Source organism: Schistocerca cancellata, chromosome 5 (genome assembly GCF_023864275.1).
Source record: "Schistocerca cancellata isolate TAMUIC-IGC-003103 chromosome 5, iqSchCanc2.1, whole genome shotgun sequence".
Taxonomy (NCBI): domain Eukaryota; kingdom Metazoa; phylum Arthropoda; class Insecta; order Orthoptera; family Acrididae; genus Schistocerca; species Schistocerca cancellata.
This window is the reverse complement of record NC_064630.1, coordinates 258,620,407-258,636,724: the sequence shown is the minus strand read 5'-3', so window position 1 is coordinate 258,636,724 and position 16,318 is coordinate 258,620,407. Positions and strand designations below refer to the sequence as shown.

The 16,318-nt window shown below is 44.4% G+C and overlaps 1 protein-coding gene across 1 annotated transcript in view; it reads right to left on the bottom strand.

Moving 5' to 3' along the window:
- The window catches only part of LOC126187926 (glycosyltransferase 25 family member), an 861,577-nt gene that overhangs the window by 280,943 nt on the left and 564,316 nt on the right, over positions 1–16,318 (bottom strand). Inside the window, exon 6 of the mRNA XM_049929289.1 lies at positions 13,894–13,968. Coding sequence (XP_049785246.1) covers positions 13,894–13,968 — 75 coding nt within the window. The remainder of the gene's footprint in view (positions 1–13,893; positions 13,969–16,318) is intronic.

Genomic DNA, 16,318 nt, shown 5'->3' with positions numbered 1-16,318 from the left:
TGGAAATCTCGCGAACAGTTGTATGACACCCAATCACCTGACCACGTTCGAAGTCCGTGAGTTCCGCAGAGCGCCCCATTCTGCTCTCTCACGGTGTCTAATGACTACTGAGGTAGCCGATATGGAGTACCTGGCAGTAGATGGCAGCACAATGCACCTAATATGAAAAACGTATGTTTTGAGCGTGTCCGGATACTTTTAATCACATAGTTTGTTACAAAAGATGCGTCGATGGCATCATATTTTTGTATAACGGGACCGACGCCCTGCTACAACTTTTTCAACGTGAAGTTAACACAATGTGCCCCATGACTCAGTGTACGACAGAATAACACTCTGACTTTACACTCACATTTTTGGATTTGTAAATTATGTAGAACACTGTAAAGTTCACTTTAATATATTTAGGAAACCAACCACGACCAGTTCTATTACTCATTGCTCTTCAGTTCATCCAAAGCAGCAAAAGATGGCTGCTTTTCGTGCAATGCTTTACCGCGCGGCTAGAGTTCCTCTCTCATAACAAAACTACCAGCGTGGGTTGGATCTGGTTAAATTTGTAGCACATGTTAATGGTTACCAGCCAAACGTTGTCGATGTTCTTCACCAGCAAATGCAATAGAAAATCGCTTCTCACAATCGGTAACGGCCTACCCTATCATCTGCTAGTAATGATAACTCTATAAATATATTCTGCTGGATGCCATACTCAGTGTTATTCCGATACAATCAGCAATTGGCTTAGAAAAGAGGGGATTACACCCACCCTCTATACCCATCTATAAGGTCGGACACCTACTGAAGCACCACAAAACCATAGAAGACAATCGCTACACGCAATCGGGTGTCTATCGTAAATATTGTAGTGAGTGTCCTTCCGCCTACATAGACCAAACTGGCAGTTCCTTTAGTATACGCTTCAGAGAACATCAGGGCCTTAGCAATTCTAGATCTGCCTTCACTAATCATCTGAAGGATCATAATCATTCCACACATTCAACGTAAGGGCCCTGTTTTAAATATTGTGGAAACATAGAAATTATCCGTAGCATTAATCGTGATCCGTCGGGAATTTGGAATCAACAAACTTCGCTGAAGTATGCAATCCTGCTGAATAACTTTCATTTTATGAAACAGCGCACAGCCTCATCTCCTAGTTTCTGATTATTGTACGTCACACATGTATAATTCTTAAATGGGTCAGTATTTTCGGCATTGTTTTGGTAGCGCTTAGTTAGGGTTAGTTACTATAGTGAGGACTGTCAGTTCCACCCAGTTTATCGTAAATGGCAGTAAAATGTCCTCTTTTAACAGAAGTTTGTATATTTTTAATTTTTTTATCCTATGACTACGGCGCACTATTGTGCGTCATTATCTGTGTCCTCAATAAATTAAAATTTGTCTTTCCAGATGTAAGTTTTGTCTCATGTCTACTACTATATAAGACTCTGAAGTCGCCGGCTTTTAGTTAATTGGTTTTAAATTGATCCTACTTTTAATGTGTCCTGGCCGTGCGGTTCTAGGCGCTGCAGTCTGGAACCGCGAGACCACTACGGTCGCAGGTTCGAATCCTGCCTCGGGCATGGATGTGTGTGATGTCCTTAGGTTAGTTAGGTTTAAGTAGTTCTAAGTCTAGGGGACTGATGACCTCAGAAGTTGAGTCCCATAGTGCTCAGAGCCATTTGAACCATTTAATGTGTCCCTTTAGTACTATTGCCACCAGCTATCAATTGGTATACTAGTTTTTTGACCTTGCGGACTGTAAGGTGATGCGACCTTACATTTTGTCCTGTAGCGAGATTGTTTTTTTTTATAGGAATGGCACATGCGCATGTTTTTTTAACCCTTGCCTATGGCACGTTATTTCACGTCGTCGTATAAACTTTATGTCACCGGGTCACCGGATTCCAGTTAGTTTTACTACACTTCTGCACTGCCCTGTGTTCAATATAATCCTTTATCACTCATAATGCACTTTTAAGTTACTCACATAACTTTCTATGTAATGGCTTCTTTTCATTCTGAAGGTAAATCACTAATTCAGGTTGTGACGGCCGGGCTGGTTGGCCACGCATTCTATTTCCCGCCAACAGATGGTAGTGCTTTTGAACTCCGGATTATCACTTTTGCTTTCCCCTTAGTGTACGCTAATCTGTGTTCGGCGCTCGCTGGTGATGACCGCGTCCTGTAGTCGTCCATCGTAGCGCTCGGAGTTACACCACAAAGTGTAAGTGTCTTGGTGTTGACTGAATATTTCTTTACCCAGGCAGTCGCCCGTAGTATTATCTGGTGTCACTTCGCGATTGACTTAGATTTTATCACACCTAGCCCGATCGCTGTTTTCTAAAATGTAATACCGAACTTATTTCTTACTTTTTGTGTGTCCTACTGTGTGTAAAACCTATTATTAGCTCCCGTCTCTTCTTAATTTTCATTGTAACACCTGATGATGGGCGTAGAAAAGGCCTAAACTTGTTGTGTTTTAACTACTTAAATATAAAAAGAATCTTACAACTGAAGTGGTATTTTCAATCTCTGTTCATGTGACGTTTCCGCCGTGGTTTTGGCAGCACGGCGGGATTAAAATACTTTCGACACGGAATGGTAGTTGGAGCAAGACATATGAGACAACCCATTTCGGTGATCGTTTGGGAACACAATATTCTGCGGTCCGCGGTTTCAAGAGTGAGTCCAGAACACACGTTTCAGGTGTTACTTCTCGCCACAGACAACGCAGTGGCCGACGGCCTCACTTAACGGCCGAGAGCAGCGGCGTTTGTGTAGAGCTGTCAGCACTGACAAACAAGCATCACTGCGTTAAATAACCGCAGCAACTAATGTGGGGCGTACGACGAACGTATCCGTTAGGACAGTGCGGCGAACTTAGGCAATAATGGGCTATGGCAGCAGAAGACCGACGAGAGTGCCTTTGCTAACAGCATGACATCGCCCATAGCCCGTCTCCTGGGTTTTTGATCATCAGTAGTACGACACTGACGGTCCTGGAACATTTTGTTACAGTGCGTTGCCTACATCATGGACAAACGAACATTAAGGAAAGTAACTGTTGTTCTGCTCCATGTAAACCTTTAACCAACTGTCCTCTTTTCATTGACAGATCCTTAACATATTGTTCTACACCACTACAGACATCAAATAAATATGTAAATTAATTAAATTGTGACATCTGATTGATTTATGACCCCATCCCTCCCCTTAACCTACTGTTCTACTAAGTGGATTATGACCCACTGAGGTATGACTTATGGCCCTCTGGGGATAATTCGCCCTTTCTAGACATTCCCTTTATCCCTCCGGCCCCCCTCTGGAAATCTCCAACCTGCCCCTCCTCTCCCTGATTCAGGTACATGCCTGAGTTATTCGAACAGCCCCTTCCACTCTATCAATTTGATTGACTAATTAATTATATCAATAACTAATTAACTTGTCCACTCTGGGAAATCCCCCCCAGCCCTCCACTCCTACCCCCCCCCCCCCCGCACACTGCACACCTGAATGAAAATTGGTGGATTTGTGCTGGAGAGGAGGGCTGTCACTTGAGGAAATTCAGTTACACAGCAATGGATATATTGTTTAGTTATAAAATTTAATTTGCAGGGTTTGGATCTCTCTTGCTCAGCATTCTCTCCTGTTTGGGAAGATGCAGATCTTGTAAAAGAATTAATAAATCGATCGCTTTTAATTTATTCCAGTTGCGCAAGGAATACCATCAACATAACTCACCAAATATAATTAAATTGTTAAAAATCATTCAGTCATGAAATACACACTGTCAACCTGGCCGCACCACGCGTCAGTCACTTTGTGTATCCCCACACACGAAGGCTTCACCATGCCTGCTCAGACCTCATGACTGGCAGACCGGATGATCCCTGAACAAAAACTCTCTCTCTCTCTCTCTCTCTCTCTCTCTCTCTCTCTCTCTCTCTCTCTCTCCATCTATCTATCTATCTCTCTATCTATCCATCTATCTCGGTCTCTCCAGTGGATGCTTCCTATTTGTGTCAAGCAATGTAAGGAAATAGACACAGACCAAGAGCTCCTACTCCCCTCCACCCTTCCGTCCCCCTCCACCCTTCCGTCCCCCTCCCCTGGCTCACTCGCCGCTAATGCAGACCTGACGTTGGTAGTCGGTGCATCTTCTTGTTCTCACTATTCTACTGCTACGGAAACCGGTTGCAGATAGAACAAAGACATTTGAGAAAAAGTAGGTACCATCTGTCATGTGCCATGCAAACCGCATCTTCTTTCAAAATGGTGAACCGCGAAAGCACTCCTCGCCCGAGAAGCGAGAATGGAATGGTTAACGATATCCGCTGAGCACGTTTGGGACCAGTGGAAACTGTAGTGAGTCACCATAGTAATCTTCAGCAATAAACTCGGGAGGGCAGCTATCAAGTCCGCAGCTCGTGGTCGTGCGGTAGCGTCTTCGCTTCACACGCCCGGGTTCCCGGGTTCGATTCCCGGCGGTGTCAGGGATTTTCACTGCCTCATGATGGCTGGGTGTTGTGTGATGTCCTTAGGTTAGTTAGGTTTAAGTAGATCTAAGTTCTAGGGGACTGATGACGATAGATGTTAAGTCCCTTAGGGCTCAGAGACATTTGAACCATTTTGAAGCAGCTATCAAAGAGTAGGACAAGCTTGAGTACCAACGTCTCTAGTATCTTGCGGAACCACACACTTGAACAGACTGTCTTCACTTAGGTTAGTGTTTTTTCCAGCATTATTACTTTTTTTGTTTAGTTTCGTAATACTTTGTCTTTCAATCCTCCTCGTATCACAAACGTACAGACTAAGAGATAACACACTTTTTTACTTCCACAGCAAACTTAACAAGAGCTCAAAAACGCCTCCAACATCGGTAATAGGATCTGAAGACAAGCTTGTTTTCCCTTCTAGATTTCGTCGGGAACCATGCTACACTGGAACATCACCCATATATGTATCCAGAGACAGATGACAATAATAAGGGAGCATCACAAATACTTTTATCCAGTAAATTTAGGGACGCTAATGGTCCCAAATATGTTTGACCTCTTTGGTGTCTTCATCAATACGACAGCCTACAATCGCCACAAATCTCTAAATGGCCCTCAGTGTGTAATAGGCGAAATACGTGACGGTCGCTGAGCAAATGCGTAGTATGCATTCCGTTCATGAAAAGTAATCAAAGAACTTAATACGTTGCATCCTCGTCCTTTTACGTCTCCCTCCCATTCTCTTTGAGTTAAACAAAAATCTGTGTTGTGAACGCATCAAAGAGTCCACACACACTGGCGGGAGAAAAGTCGTTAACGTTCTACTGAGAATACCGTGTGATTGTCAAAGGAAAGAAAGACACACTGTCTGGTCTCCATTCTCCCCACATGCCACTTCCTCTCTTGCTGTGTGTTTATAAAGCTGTAAACTGCGCCGCATCAAAGGGCTCCCGCCAACGTGATAGAAGCTACAAAAACATACTGTTTTCCTCGGCGTCGAGCTATGCAAAAGCCACACTATTTATTTCCGGAAGCAAATATTTCTCTACTTTCTGTTTTCCAGTCTGGAAGTTGTACTTCATTTTCCAAAGTAGCTACTGTTCCTTAGAAACGCACAGCAACATCACAAATTCTATCAATCAATTACGTCAAATATAAACGCTCAATAAAACCAGCGTTATAGTGAAATATTGCACAGAAACTAATAAAGAATATAGAAAGGAAAGACGGACAATTATACGGGAGGATACTCGTTTGAAAGCACAAAATTCGAATGGGACAGTGAACAGAATTACTTTACGTATCGCTACAGATGCGAATTAGACAATAATAGACTCTGAGAAAAATAGTAGGCACGCACCAGTGCAGTACCACATTAGTACAGCTCTGGTAACGTTTGATCGCTCACCGCTAAACGCACAGCAATTTTCTCGTCGTACAAAGCAATTACACAGCGAGAATGCATGACAATGGTTGATTGGCCGCCGTTCGTACTGCGCAGAGATGGGTAATACACTATAAACGTTCAATCACTGATATTATCTAGCTCGACTGGAGCATTTTGAAGAGTAGTGAGCACAGCTCAGAATTTACGTTGGGTACTTGTTAGCAACGAAAGAACAGTAACGTGTGCATTGTTCAACGCGAAGGACTGTGTTATGGTTTAAATAACCTGTTTTTAGAATCAGTTCACTTATCAGCAAACGAAACTACTATCGAAAATATCTCATTCCGTAAATTACAATTCAGCGATTCGGCATAATGGTACATGTAATCGAATACTTTGCTTGAGAGGGCGCCGAAAGTATACAGGGTGTTACAAAAAGGTACGGCCAAACTTTCAGGAAACATTCCTCACACACAAATAAAGAAAATATGTTATGTGGACATGTGTCTGGAAACGCTTAATTTCCATGTTAGAGCTCATTTTAGTTTCGTCAGTCACCTACGCTCAATGAAGCACGTTATCATGATTTCATACGCGATGTGGTTCATGCACGATTGAGCTCCTGCACATTTCAGTCGAAGTGTTCGTACGCTTCTCAACAACAAATGGCTCTGAGCACTATGGGACTTAACTTCTAAGGTCATCAGTCCCCTAGAACTTAGAACTACTTAAACCTAACTAACCTAAGGACATCACACATATCCATGCCCGAGGCAGGATTCGAACCTGCGACCGTAGCGGTCGCGCGGTTCCCGACTGTAGCGCCTAGAACCGCTCGGCCACCCCGGCCGGCCTTCTCAACAACAGATTCGGTGACCGATGGATTGGTAGAGGCGGACCAATTCCATGGCCTCCACGCTCTCCTGACCTCAACCCTCTTAACTTTCATTTATGGGGGGATTTGAAAGCTCTTGTCTACGCAACCCCGGTACCAAATGTAGAGACTCTTCGTGCTCGTATTGTGGACGGCTGTGATACAATACGCCATTCTCCAGGGCTGCATCAGCGCTTCCATGCGACGGAGGATGGATGCATGTATCCTCGCTAACGGAGGAAATTTTGAACATTTCCTGCAACAAAGTGTTTGAAGTCACGCTGGTACGTTCTGTTGCTGTGTGTTTCCATTCCATGATTAATGTGATTTGAAGAGAAGTATAAAATGAGCTCTAACATGGAAAATAAGCGTTTCCGGACACATGTCCACATAACATATTTTCTTTCTTTGTGTGTGAGGAATGTTTCCTGAAAGTTTGGCCGTACCTTTTTGTAACACCCTGTATACACAAGCAACTGAATCAGATACATAATGCAAGCTGCGTTTTGCATTGACGACAACGTGTACGGACTTCGGACAGACACCGAATACCTTGGTTAGCTAAGTTGTTCGAAGACCACCAACATCCAATCACAATTCATACAGCCTAGTTTGGACGATTTACTACACGAGAACGTTCTTTTCGAGGGCATCCGATTTGCGTTCAGTACTAGTAAACGGCATCAAGAGACGCCAAGAGAAAGGCAAGTACCCTCATGTCTTGAAAATGTTAATCGAACCACTATGGCAATAACTTGGCACTGAAAGATGATGCATTGCCTGTTGAAAGCTAAAGTACAGATCGGGGCACTATGAGGAACAAACATTTACGTTTGATTGATCAGGAGTACTTCGTCGTATCGTTCACCTTTGTGGAGCGAAGGCCGCTGTTTTCGGGATCAAATGGTTCAAATGGCTCTGAGTACTATGGGACTTAACTTCTGAGGTCATCAGTCCCCTAGAACGTAGAACTACTGAAACCTAACTAACCTAAGGACATCACACACATCCATGCCCAAGGCACGATTCGAACCTGCGACCGTTGCGGTCGCGCGGTTCCAGACTGTAGCGCCTAGAACCGCTCGGCCACTCCGGCCGGCCTCTTTGGGATCCTCCTCCATCCTACGTAGATACTTCTGTAGTATTTCAGGGTTTTTTTTCTTTTTTTTTCGTCTTTAGCTCAGCAAGATTCACGCCCACACATATTATTAGGCACATTCAAATGGAAACAGACACTCGCCACAATGGGACATTGGAATCGTTCCATTCAAAAGTGATCACCACGCGCCTTAAGATATTTATCCCACTGGGAGATGATCAGTTCCTGTTTCGTAGGATATGGTTGGCCGCTGACTGATCCAGAACCGCACGCGCTCCCGCGCTACCTCTTTCGACTGAAACCGACGTTCACTTCATGCCTTTCTACGGGTCGTCAAAGACGTGAAACTCACAGGTGAAAGTTTCGGGCAGTACGGAGGATGTTGTATTATTCCCGCTGAATCGTTGCCTTCCTCCAATTGGCAGTATGCGAATGGGCGTTATCGTGCAACAGGATGATTCCGTCCGGCAGCATCCAGACATCCCGAAGGCTAACGGTAGAGCCAACACTGGAAATATCCCACATCGCCCCCGCCGAAGAAACCCAAAGCTGTTCACACAAGTTCCGGTAAGGTCATGTGGCCTCCTTCGAATGCAGAGGCCCTCTGCTCGTCGAGTTCTTAGAGCTATGATGACGCTTTGCAGAAACTGTGACGCACCATAAATGCAAAATGCCCAGGAATGCTGTCGGACGGAATCATCCTACTGCACAATTACGCACGCCCCCACACTGCCGATCGGACGAAGGTTACGCTTCAGCGAGGTGATCGGAACAATGCAACATCCTCCGTACAGACCAGATCTTTCACCGTGTCATTTTCACATCTATGGCGACCTGAAGAAAGTCATCCGTGGGCGTTGGTTTCAGTTGGACGACTGGGTGCGGTTGCGGATCTGTCAACGGCCTACCGCGTTCCATGATACAACAATTGATCGACTCGATTCCCAGTGAGATAACTTTCTAAGGGCGTATGGTGATTACTTTTGAATGGATCCATTCCATGGTCTCATTGTGACGATGTGTGGAGAAACGATCTATATCACTCTCCGGGTGTTCAGTTTTCACCCTCTTTACGAAGACGAAGATGGCAAGAAGGAAAATTTATTCCACGTCCATCAGCTCAATGAATTAGACGCTACTGTAACGAGCACCGGCATTTATTCTTATCCGCCATTACAAGCGGCACAATCACTGTCATGTTAAGAGGAGAATTAACAGAGATAATCTTACTCAAAAGTATATGAAGAGTGCTTGCTTGGATCATTGTAGATTTTAATGCTCGAAGCAAAATAAACAGCAAATATATATATTTCTGTGGCTTCTGTGTTGTGAATAAAACCGTTTTTTTATATTTCCTGAAACCTAGCTACAGAAGAGCAGAAAGTGTAAGTAATTTTTTTGTGTCACTCCCTCACCCATGAAAAGAACGTGGGACTCGAGGCATAGACAAAAAATTATTTTAAAGCACTATAAGTTTTCCGAAAGCGAACGGTATCTTATATTCCCTACATGAAGACAGCACTTGAGACCTGAGCTGTACCTTGTTCCCAAGTCACCTCGAAAGCTTTCCGAGGCACTCTCACCGTGCTGTTGGCGTCTTCCGAAACATACCGTGGCAAACAACATCAGGCGATGTTCTCCCGCGCTTTGCCCATACTAATTTCAATGTCTTATAATGAAAAGTTTACCAAAATATCCGTGTAGCGACGTGGCGTGTGATCCTCTTTGTGAGATGGTGACTCCTAGTTGCTCACGTGTTGCTGTCCTTCAACGATGACTACAACACTCCTCAATTTGGCGGTGTTCATCAGCTGATACAATCTTAAATCTCAGACATCAAGGCTTGTCCAGCACGCTACGATGACGGCAGTTCACATGGGCACACGCAGCTTTTCTATCCCAATATATGTCAAATTTCGTTAACGGCTTTACGGCGTTTCGCGGAGGGTATTTCTGGTACTACTATATTAACCCCTCTTTCCTGTTCCATTCGTGAACGGCGAGAGGGACGTATTAACGTCGGTAAACTTCCACAGGAGCTCGACTTTCTCCGATTATTTCGACATGGACTTTCCGCTAGACGCATGAGGGAAGAAGCAATAAACACATCAAAAAAAGTTTTGCCTCATGTAAGTTCCGAGAGTTCCGGAACCTGTACAGAAAATAGAGATCAACATAAACATCAACAGAGATCAACATTAACATCATTTCCCCCCCTTTTTATTTCTCATGAAAACCTCACATTGCACGTTGTACCGCCATACAGCGAGAACTTCAGAGGCGGTAGTCCAGACTGCTCTAAACACTGGTACCTCTAATACACAGTACCACGTCCCCTTGCATTGATGCACGCCCCTGTATTCGTTGTTGCATACTATCCACAAGTACATCAAGGCACTGTTGGTACAAATTGTCCCACTCCTCAATGGCGATTCGGCGTACATCCCTCACAGTGATTGGTGGGTCACGTCGTCCATAAACAGCCTTTTGCAATCTATCCCAGGTATCCAGAATGAGATTTTCACTTTGCAGCGGAGTGTGCGCTGATATGAAACTTCCTGGAAGATTAAAACTGTGTGCCCGACCGAGACTCGAACTCGGGACCTTTGCCTTTCGCGAAAGGCATGGTTGTTTACATCTTTGGGCGGTTTTAGTGACATCTCTGAACAGTCAAAGGGGCTGTGTTTGTGATACAATATCCACAGTAAACGTCTATCTTCAGGAGTTCTGGGAACCGGGGTTACGCGAAACTGCTTCTGATGTGTGTACTCTGTCTGACCCTTCGCGGGATATACCGTCTCAGAATCTCAACAGCAATCGTCTCCCTAATGCACCGAGGCTCTTTTGTAGCAGCTGCCACTGGAGTTATTGAGCTCTGGCATTACCTAAACGATTCCACAACGGAGTGCACCACTGCTCACTGTACGTCCTCACTCTCTCTTCTAACAGCCCAGTCAGATAATAGTTTCAGACTAACGAGTAATCAGTCTTTGGAGCGATTTCTAAGTTACTTCATTCCTGGATAAATCACTTTTCCTTAAGATTCTTCCATCTAACCTCCGCCTGCCATTTGATTTTCCAGTTGCTACTTGTTTTACTATTTTGGTATGATGTATTGAGACCACCCTACTGGCGTGTCAGGCTTGACAACGGAATAGTAAGTTTCCGTTAGACGCCGATGGCGGTCGCACGGGATCTGGCTGCCCAATGGTGCGCATCCCGCATCCACAGAGCCATTCTCCAGCGGCTCCTTACCGCGAGCGCCCTCTGCTGTGGCGATATACACCACTGGACATTAAAACTGCTACACCAAGAAGAAATGCAGATGATAAACGGGTATTCATTGGACAAATATATTACACTAGAACATGACATGTGATTACATTTACACGCAGTTTGGGTGCATAGATCCGGAGAAATCAGTACCCAGAACAACCACTTCTGACCACAATAACGGCCTAGATACGCATGGGCATTGAGTCAAACAGAGCTTGGATGGCGTGTACAGGTACAGCTGCCCATGCAGCATCAACACGATACCACAGTTCATCAAGAGTAGTGACTGGAGTATTGTGACGAGCCAGTTGCTCGGCCATCATTGACCAGACGTTTTCAATTGGAGAGAGATCTGGAGAATGTGGTGGCCAGGGCAGCAGTCGAACATTTTCTGTATCCAGAAAGGCCCGTAAAGGACCTGCAACATGCGGTCGTACATTATCCTGCTGAAATGTAGGGTTTCGCAGGGATCGAATGAAGGGTAGAGTCACGGGTCGTAACACATCTGAAGAGTAACGTCCACAGTTCAAAGTGCCGCCAATGCGAACAAGAGATGACCGAGACGTGTAAGCCATGGCACCCCATACCATCACGCCGGGTGATACGCCAGTATGGCGATGACGAATACGCGCTTCCAATGTGCGGTCACCGTGATGTCACCAAACACGGATGCGACCATCATGTTGCTGTAAACAGAACCTGGATTCATACGAAAAAATGACGTTTTCCATCGTGCACCGAGGTTCGTCGTTGAGTACACCACGCAGGATCTCCTGTCTGTGATGCAGCGTCAAGGGTAACCGCAGCCATGGACTCCGAGCTGCTGCAAACGTCGTCGAACTGTTCGTGCAGATGGTTGTTGTCTTGCAAACGTCCCCGTCTGTTGACTCAGGGATCGAGACGTGGCTGCACGATCCGTTACAACCATGCGGATAAGATGCCTGCCATCTCGACTGCTAGCGATACGAGGCCGTTGGGATCCAGCACGGCGTTCCGTATTGCCCTCCTGAACCCACCGATTGCATATTCTGCTAACAGTCATTGGATCTCGACCAACGCGAGCAGCAATGTCACGATACGATAAACCGAAATCGCGATAGGCTACAATCCGACCTTTATCAAAGTCGGAAACTTGATAGTACGCATTTCTCCTCCTTACAAGAGGCATCACAAACACGTTTCACCTGGCAACGCCGGTCAACTGCTGTTTGTGTATGGGAAATCGGTTGGAAACTTTCCTCATGTCAGCACGTTGTAGGTGTCGCCACCAGCGCCATCCTTGTGTGAATGCTCTGAAAAGCTAATCATTTGCATATCACAGCATCTTCTTCCTGTCGGTTAAATTTCGCTTCTGTAGCTCGTAATCTTCGTGGTGTAGCAATTTTAATGGTCGGTAGTGTAGCTTGGCCGGCGGCTGCCACACAGCCCAGCTCGCACTTGGAGCTGCTACGCTACGTGACGCTAGGCAGAAGCCGCCTACTCGTGGCTCCGACTACGATCATTCGTCCTGTAGTACAAACTGCCTCATCCTTGTTGCTACCGTATTCGTTGGACATCATTTCTTGCTGCATTATTTGTAATAAGTCTTCGTATGCTTGGAGAAATACAAGTTACGTAAATCTTATGTTTATTTTGTTAACTCATTCGCTAATCATTTCTGCTCCTCTCCAGCTTTCCTACGACGACAGTCACCGTATCACTTTGTAGCTCAACTCTCCTTACCGTTGTATATGAAGTAGTACACGACAATTACGTCTCTCATTTTACACAACGATTATGTCATTTCATTTTATGTTGATCGGAATGGTTATTTCTAGTTGTTTTAGGTTCTTAATGTTTTCAGTAATTTGTCGTCAATAGCGCAATCGAGAAGGGTTCAGGAAGCGGTAGGCGATCATCCGCGCTCGTAGGTAGGCGAGTAGAGCGGTCGCGCCCGCCGCTTGTGCTTCATCAATTAAAGGTCATCAACGCAAAAGTCTTAGAAAATAATTTTGCCATGAAAACATTAATTACTCAACATGAAGCGATACATCTCCGTAGAACTAACGCAAGTGGCGTAGAATAGACTCCTTGACAACAGTTTGTCGTGCGTAGCTGCGTTGTTTCGACTCATTCCTCCCTTCCTCTTCCCATGTACTAAAATTACGCACTGTCAGTCGACCGGTTGCTCATTCTCGTGGTGTGAGCCCGAGACAGTTCGCATTAGCTAATCGGCGAACAGGCCTGATGTAACAGAACAATAATGGATCTTTCCGCTAGTTAAACGCAATAGTTTTGACAAGTACTATCACTTGCAACAATATGGGACATTTGTTTTTTACACAATACGTCTAAATTTCTCAGCTATGAAGGAACACTCGCATCAGATATTGCACTTGAAGAGACACACTCAAAACGTGTGACTGACTTTTGTCCAGTGGAAGTGATATGAAATATTGCGCTCTTAAAACCAGAAAGGGCAAGACATAAAAAAAAAACCTGATGTGTTCAGGTTAACTCGAAATTTCAGAGTGCTAAACTTATCTAATATGAGCTCTGCAGTGATATGCCAAAATTTTAAACCGAACTCGGAAATACACAGGAACGTACGTGGCCGAATTTGATTAACAGACCAAAAGTGGTACAATTTGTCCCAAGCCCTCTAGAATCAACTTACGTACTATCAGCTAGCTGTAACAGCGACTGGGTTTGAAAAGGCATCGTACGACACTAACAGAGAAATAAGTCTCATAGTTCGAGCAGGTGATACATTGCCTACCTCTTGTGGTAAGGATCTTCATAAGCTGGCAGAAAACGGACGTCTATCTCCTTCAAGGACTCATCGGTAAGCTGTCTGCAACAAAGAACGTAGAAATTTTTGTTAGTTTTAAAACTTTATTACACCTACAGACACGATGAATGGATATGACCACAAACAAAAACAAAAACAAAAAATGGATTTAAAGCGTTTCATGTCTACAACTTCATAACTCTTTACTCAATAAAACACACACTAACATTTTTGTGGCTATAACAGCACGAGGGGCACATGTGAATGATACAATTTTATACCGTAGATTAGATATAAAGCCATGCGAATACAATTCCAATTATAAAACTGTATATTATCTCTGAATCTGAGAATGCAATGTGGTGCGAGCAATGCACTTCCTGCGATCAGAGTCTAAACAGGAGGCATAGAGTGATATATGGTATGGGGCCGCTGCGCCAACAATGTTTGTACGCTGGTAGTCATATCGCCATCAGCAGTAACCAAAACAATGGAACAAGTTAGATTCTCACTAATCAACTCCAAAACATTTCCAATGGGTAGTGCATCAGGTATTTGTGCACTAGTGCAGGTGAGTGCAATGCTGCCCGCCGTTCTTCAATGATAGCTTGCACGTCCCTAACCGTATGTAACACTCTACCGTCCGAAATAGCAGCAGGAACTATGTCTCTAAAATCTACTTCATGTAGAGGTTGCTGTTCAAATCGCCTTCATTACGTGGGCGTCGGTAATGCTCCATACTCGAACTGTGTTTGACCACTCTACCGCCTAACACTGAATGCCATCAGATGTTGGTTACAGTGGTTGCGTTTCATCCGTGGTGCAAATAGACAGTGCAGTCTCCCAAAATAGCTCCTCGGTAGCGCGTAATACGTATACAGCTACTGCTGTAGGACAAACTAAAGTTGGACTCTTTCGAAAACGTTGCTCTACATGCAAAAATCAGTATTTTTGGGACAACGGCGTGATAAGCTCACCGAATAAAATGTTAGTCACACCTTAAAAGAGCACACTGGTTCCCTTAGAGCTCTATAGATGGGGTAGAACTTAACATTGCAGTCATGTGACCTTCGGCGCTGACCTAAGTCGTGGTACTAAATTAGTGGTGTCTTTGCGCCGATTGGTTGTATGGAGTAAGTGCAGTAAGATGGGTCGAGGTGGATAAGCGACAGAATGGAAGAAATGAGTTACCGTGTTTGAACGTGCTCACGACGACACAAAAATGAAGTTGCCCGATTTGTAGGTCTATCAACGCGGACCATCAACGAGTCTACGAACAAAAGTATACCACATGCATCCATTTAACATGGTATAAGAACGAGAGCCGTAAAAAGATCCTAACTGAAAGGAATTTGCGACGAATGTCATTCCCTGTCAATGACAATCGGTTCCAAAACCGACAGGAGGTCTTGTTCCGAGGATCCTCTCTAGCCGGCCGGGGTGGTCGAGCGGTTCTAGGCGCTACAGTTTGGAACCGAGCAACCGCTACGGTCACAGGTTCGAATCCTGCTTCGGGCATGGATGTGTGTGATGTCCTTAGGTTAGTTAGGTTTAAGAAGTTCTTCGTTCTAGGGGACTGGTGACCTCAGAAGTTGAGTCCCATAGTGTTCAAAGTTATTTGAACCGTTTGATACTCTCTCGCTTATGGCGCGCTTAAATGGAGGAATCAGTTGTAGTAACAAATATTACTCTCATATCTTATACACATATCACGTAGAGTTAATATCACAACATACACTCTAGTAGTAGCTATAGTAGAATAAAATAATATGCTAATTTAGGTGGGATATTATATCCTCTCTACTTCGATCATCATCAGTTATTTTGCTCCCCAAATAGCAAAACTCATTTACTACTTTAAGTGTCTCCTTTCCTAATCTAATTCCCTCAGCATCACCCGATTTAATTCGACTACATTCCATTTCCTCGTTTTGCTTTTGTTGAAGTTCATCTTATATCGTCCTATCAAGACAGTGTCCATTCCGTTCAGCTGCTCTTCCAGGTCCTTTGCTGTCTCTGACAGAATTACAAAGTTATCCGCGAACCTCAAAGTTTTTATTTCTTCTCCATGGATTTTAATTCGTACTCCGAATTTTTCTTTTGTTTCCTTTACTGCTTGCTCAATATAAAGATTGAATACCATCGAGGATAGGCTGCAACCCTGTCTCACTCCCTTCCCAACAACTGCTTCCCTTTCACGCCCCTCGACTCTTATAACTGCCATCTGGTTTCTGTACAAATTGTGAACAGCCTTTCGCTCCCTGCATTTTGCCCCTGCCACCTTCAGAATTTGAAAGAGAGTATTCCGGTCAACATTTCGAGCTAAAATATGTAAATTAAAATCCAAAATCTGTAAATGATTCACGAGATTTTAGTGAATGACAATCCTTGGTACGAAAGAAGTGATATTTTC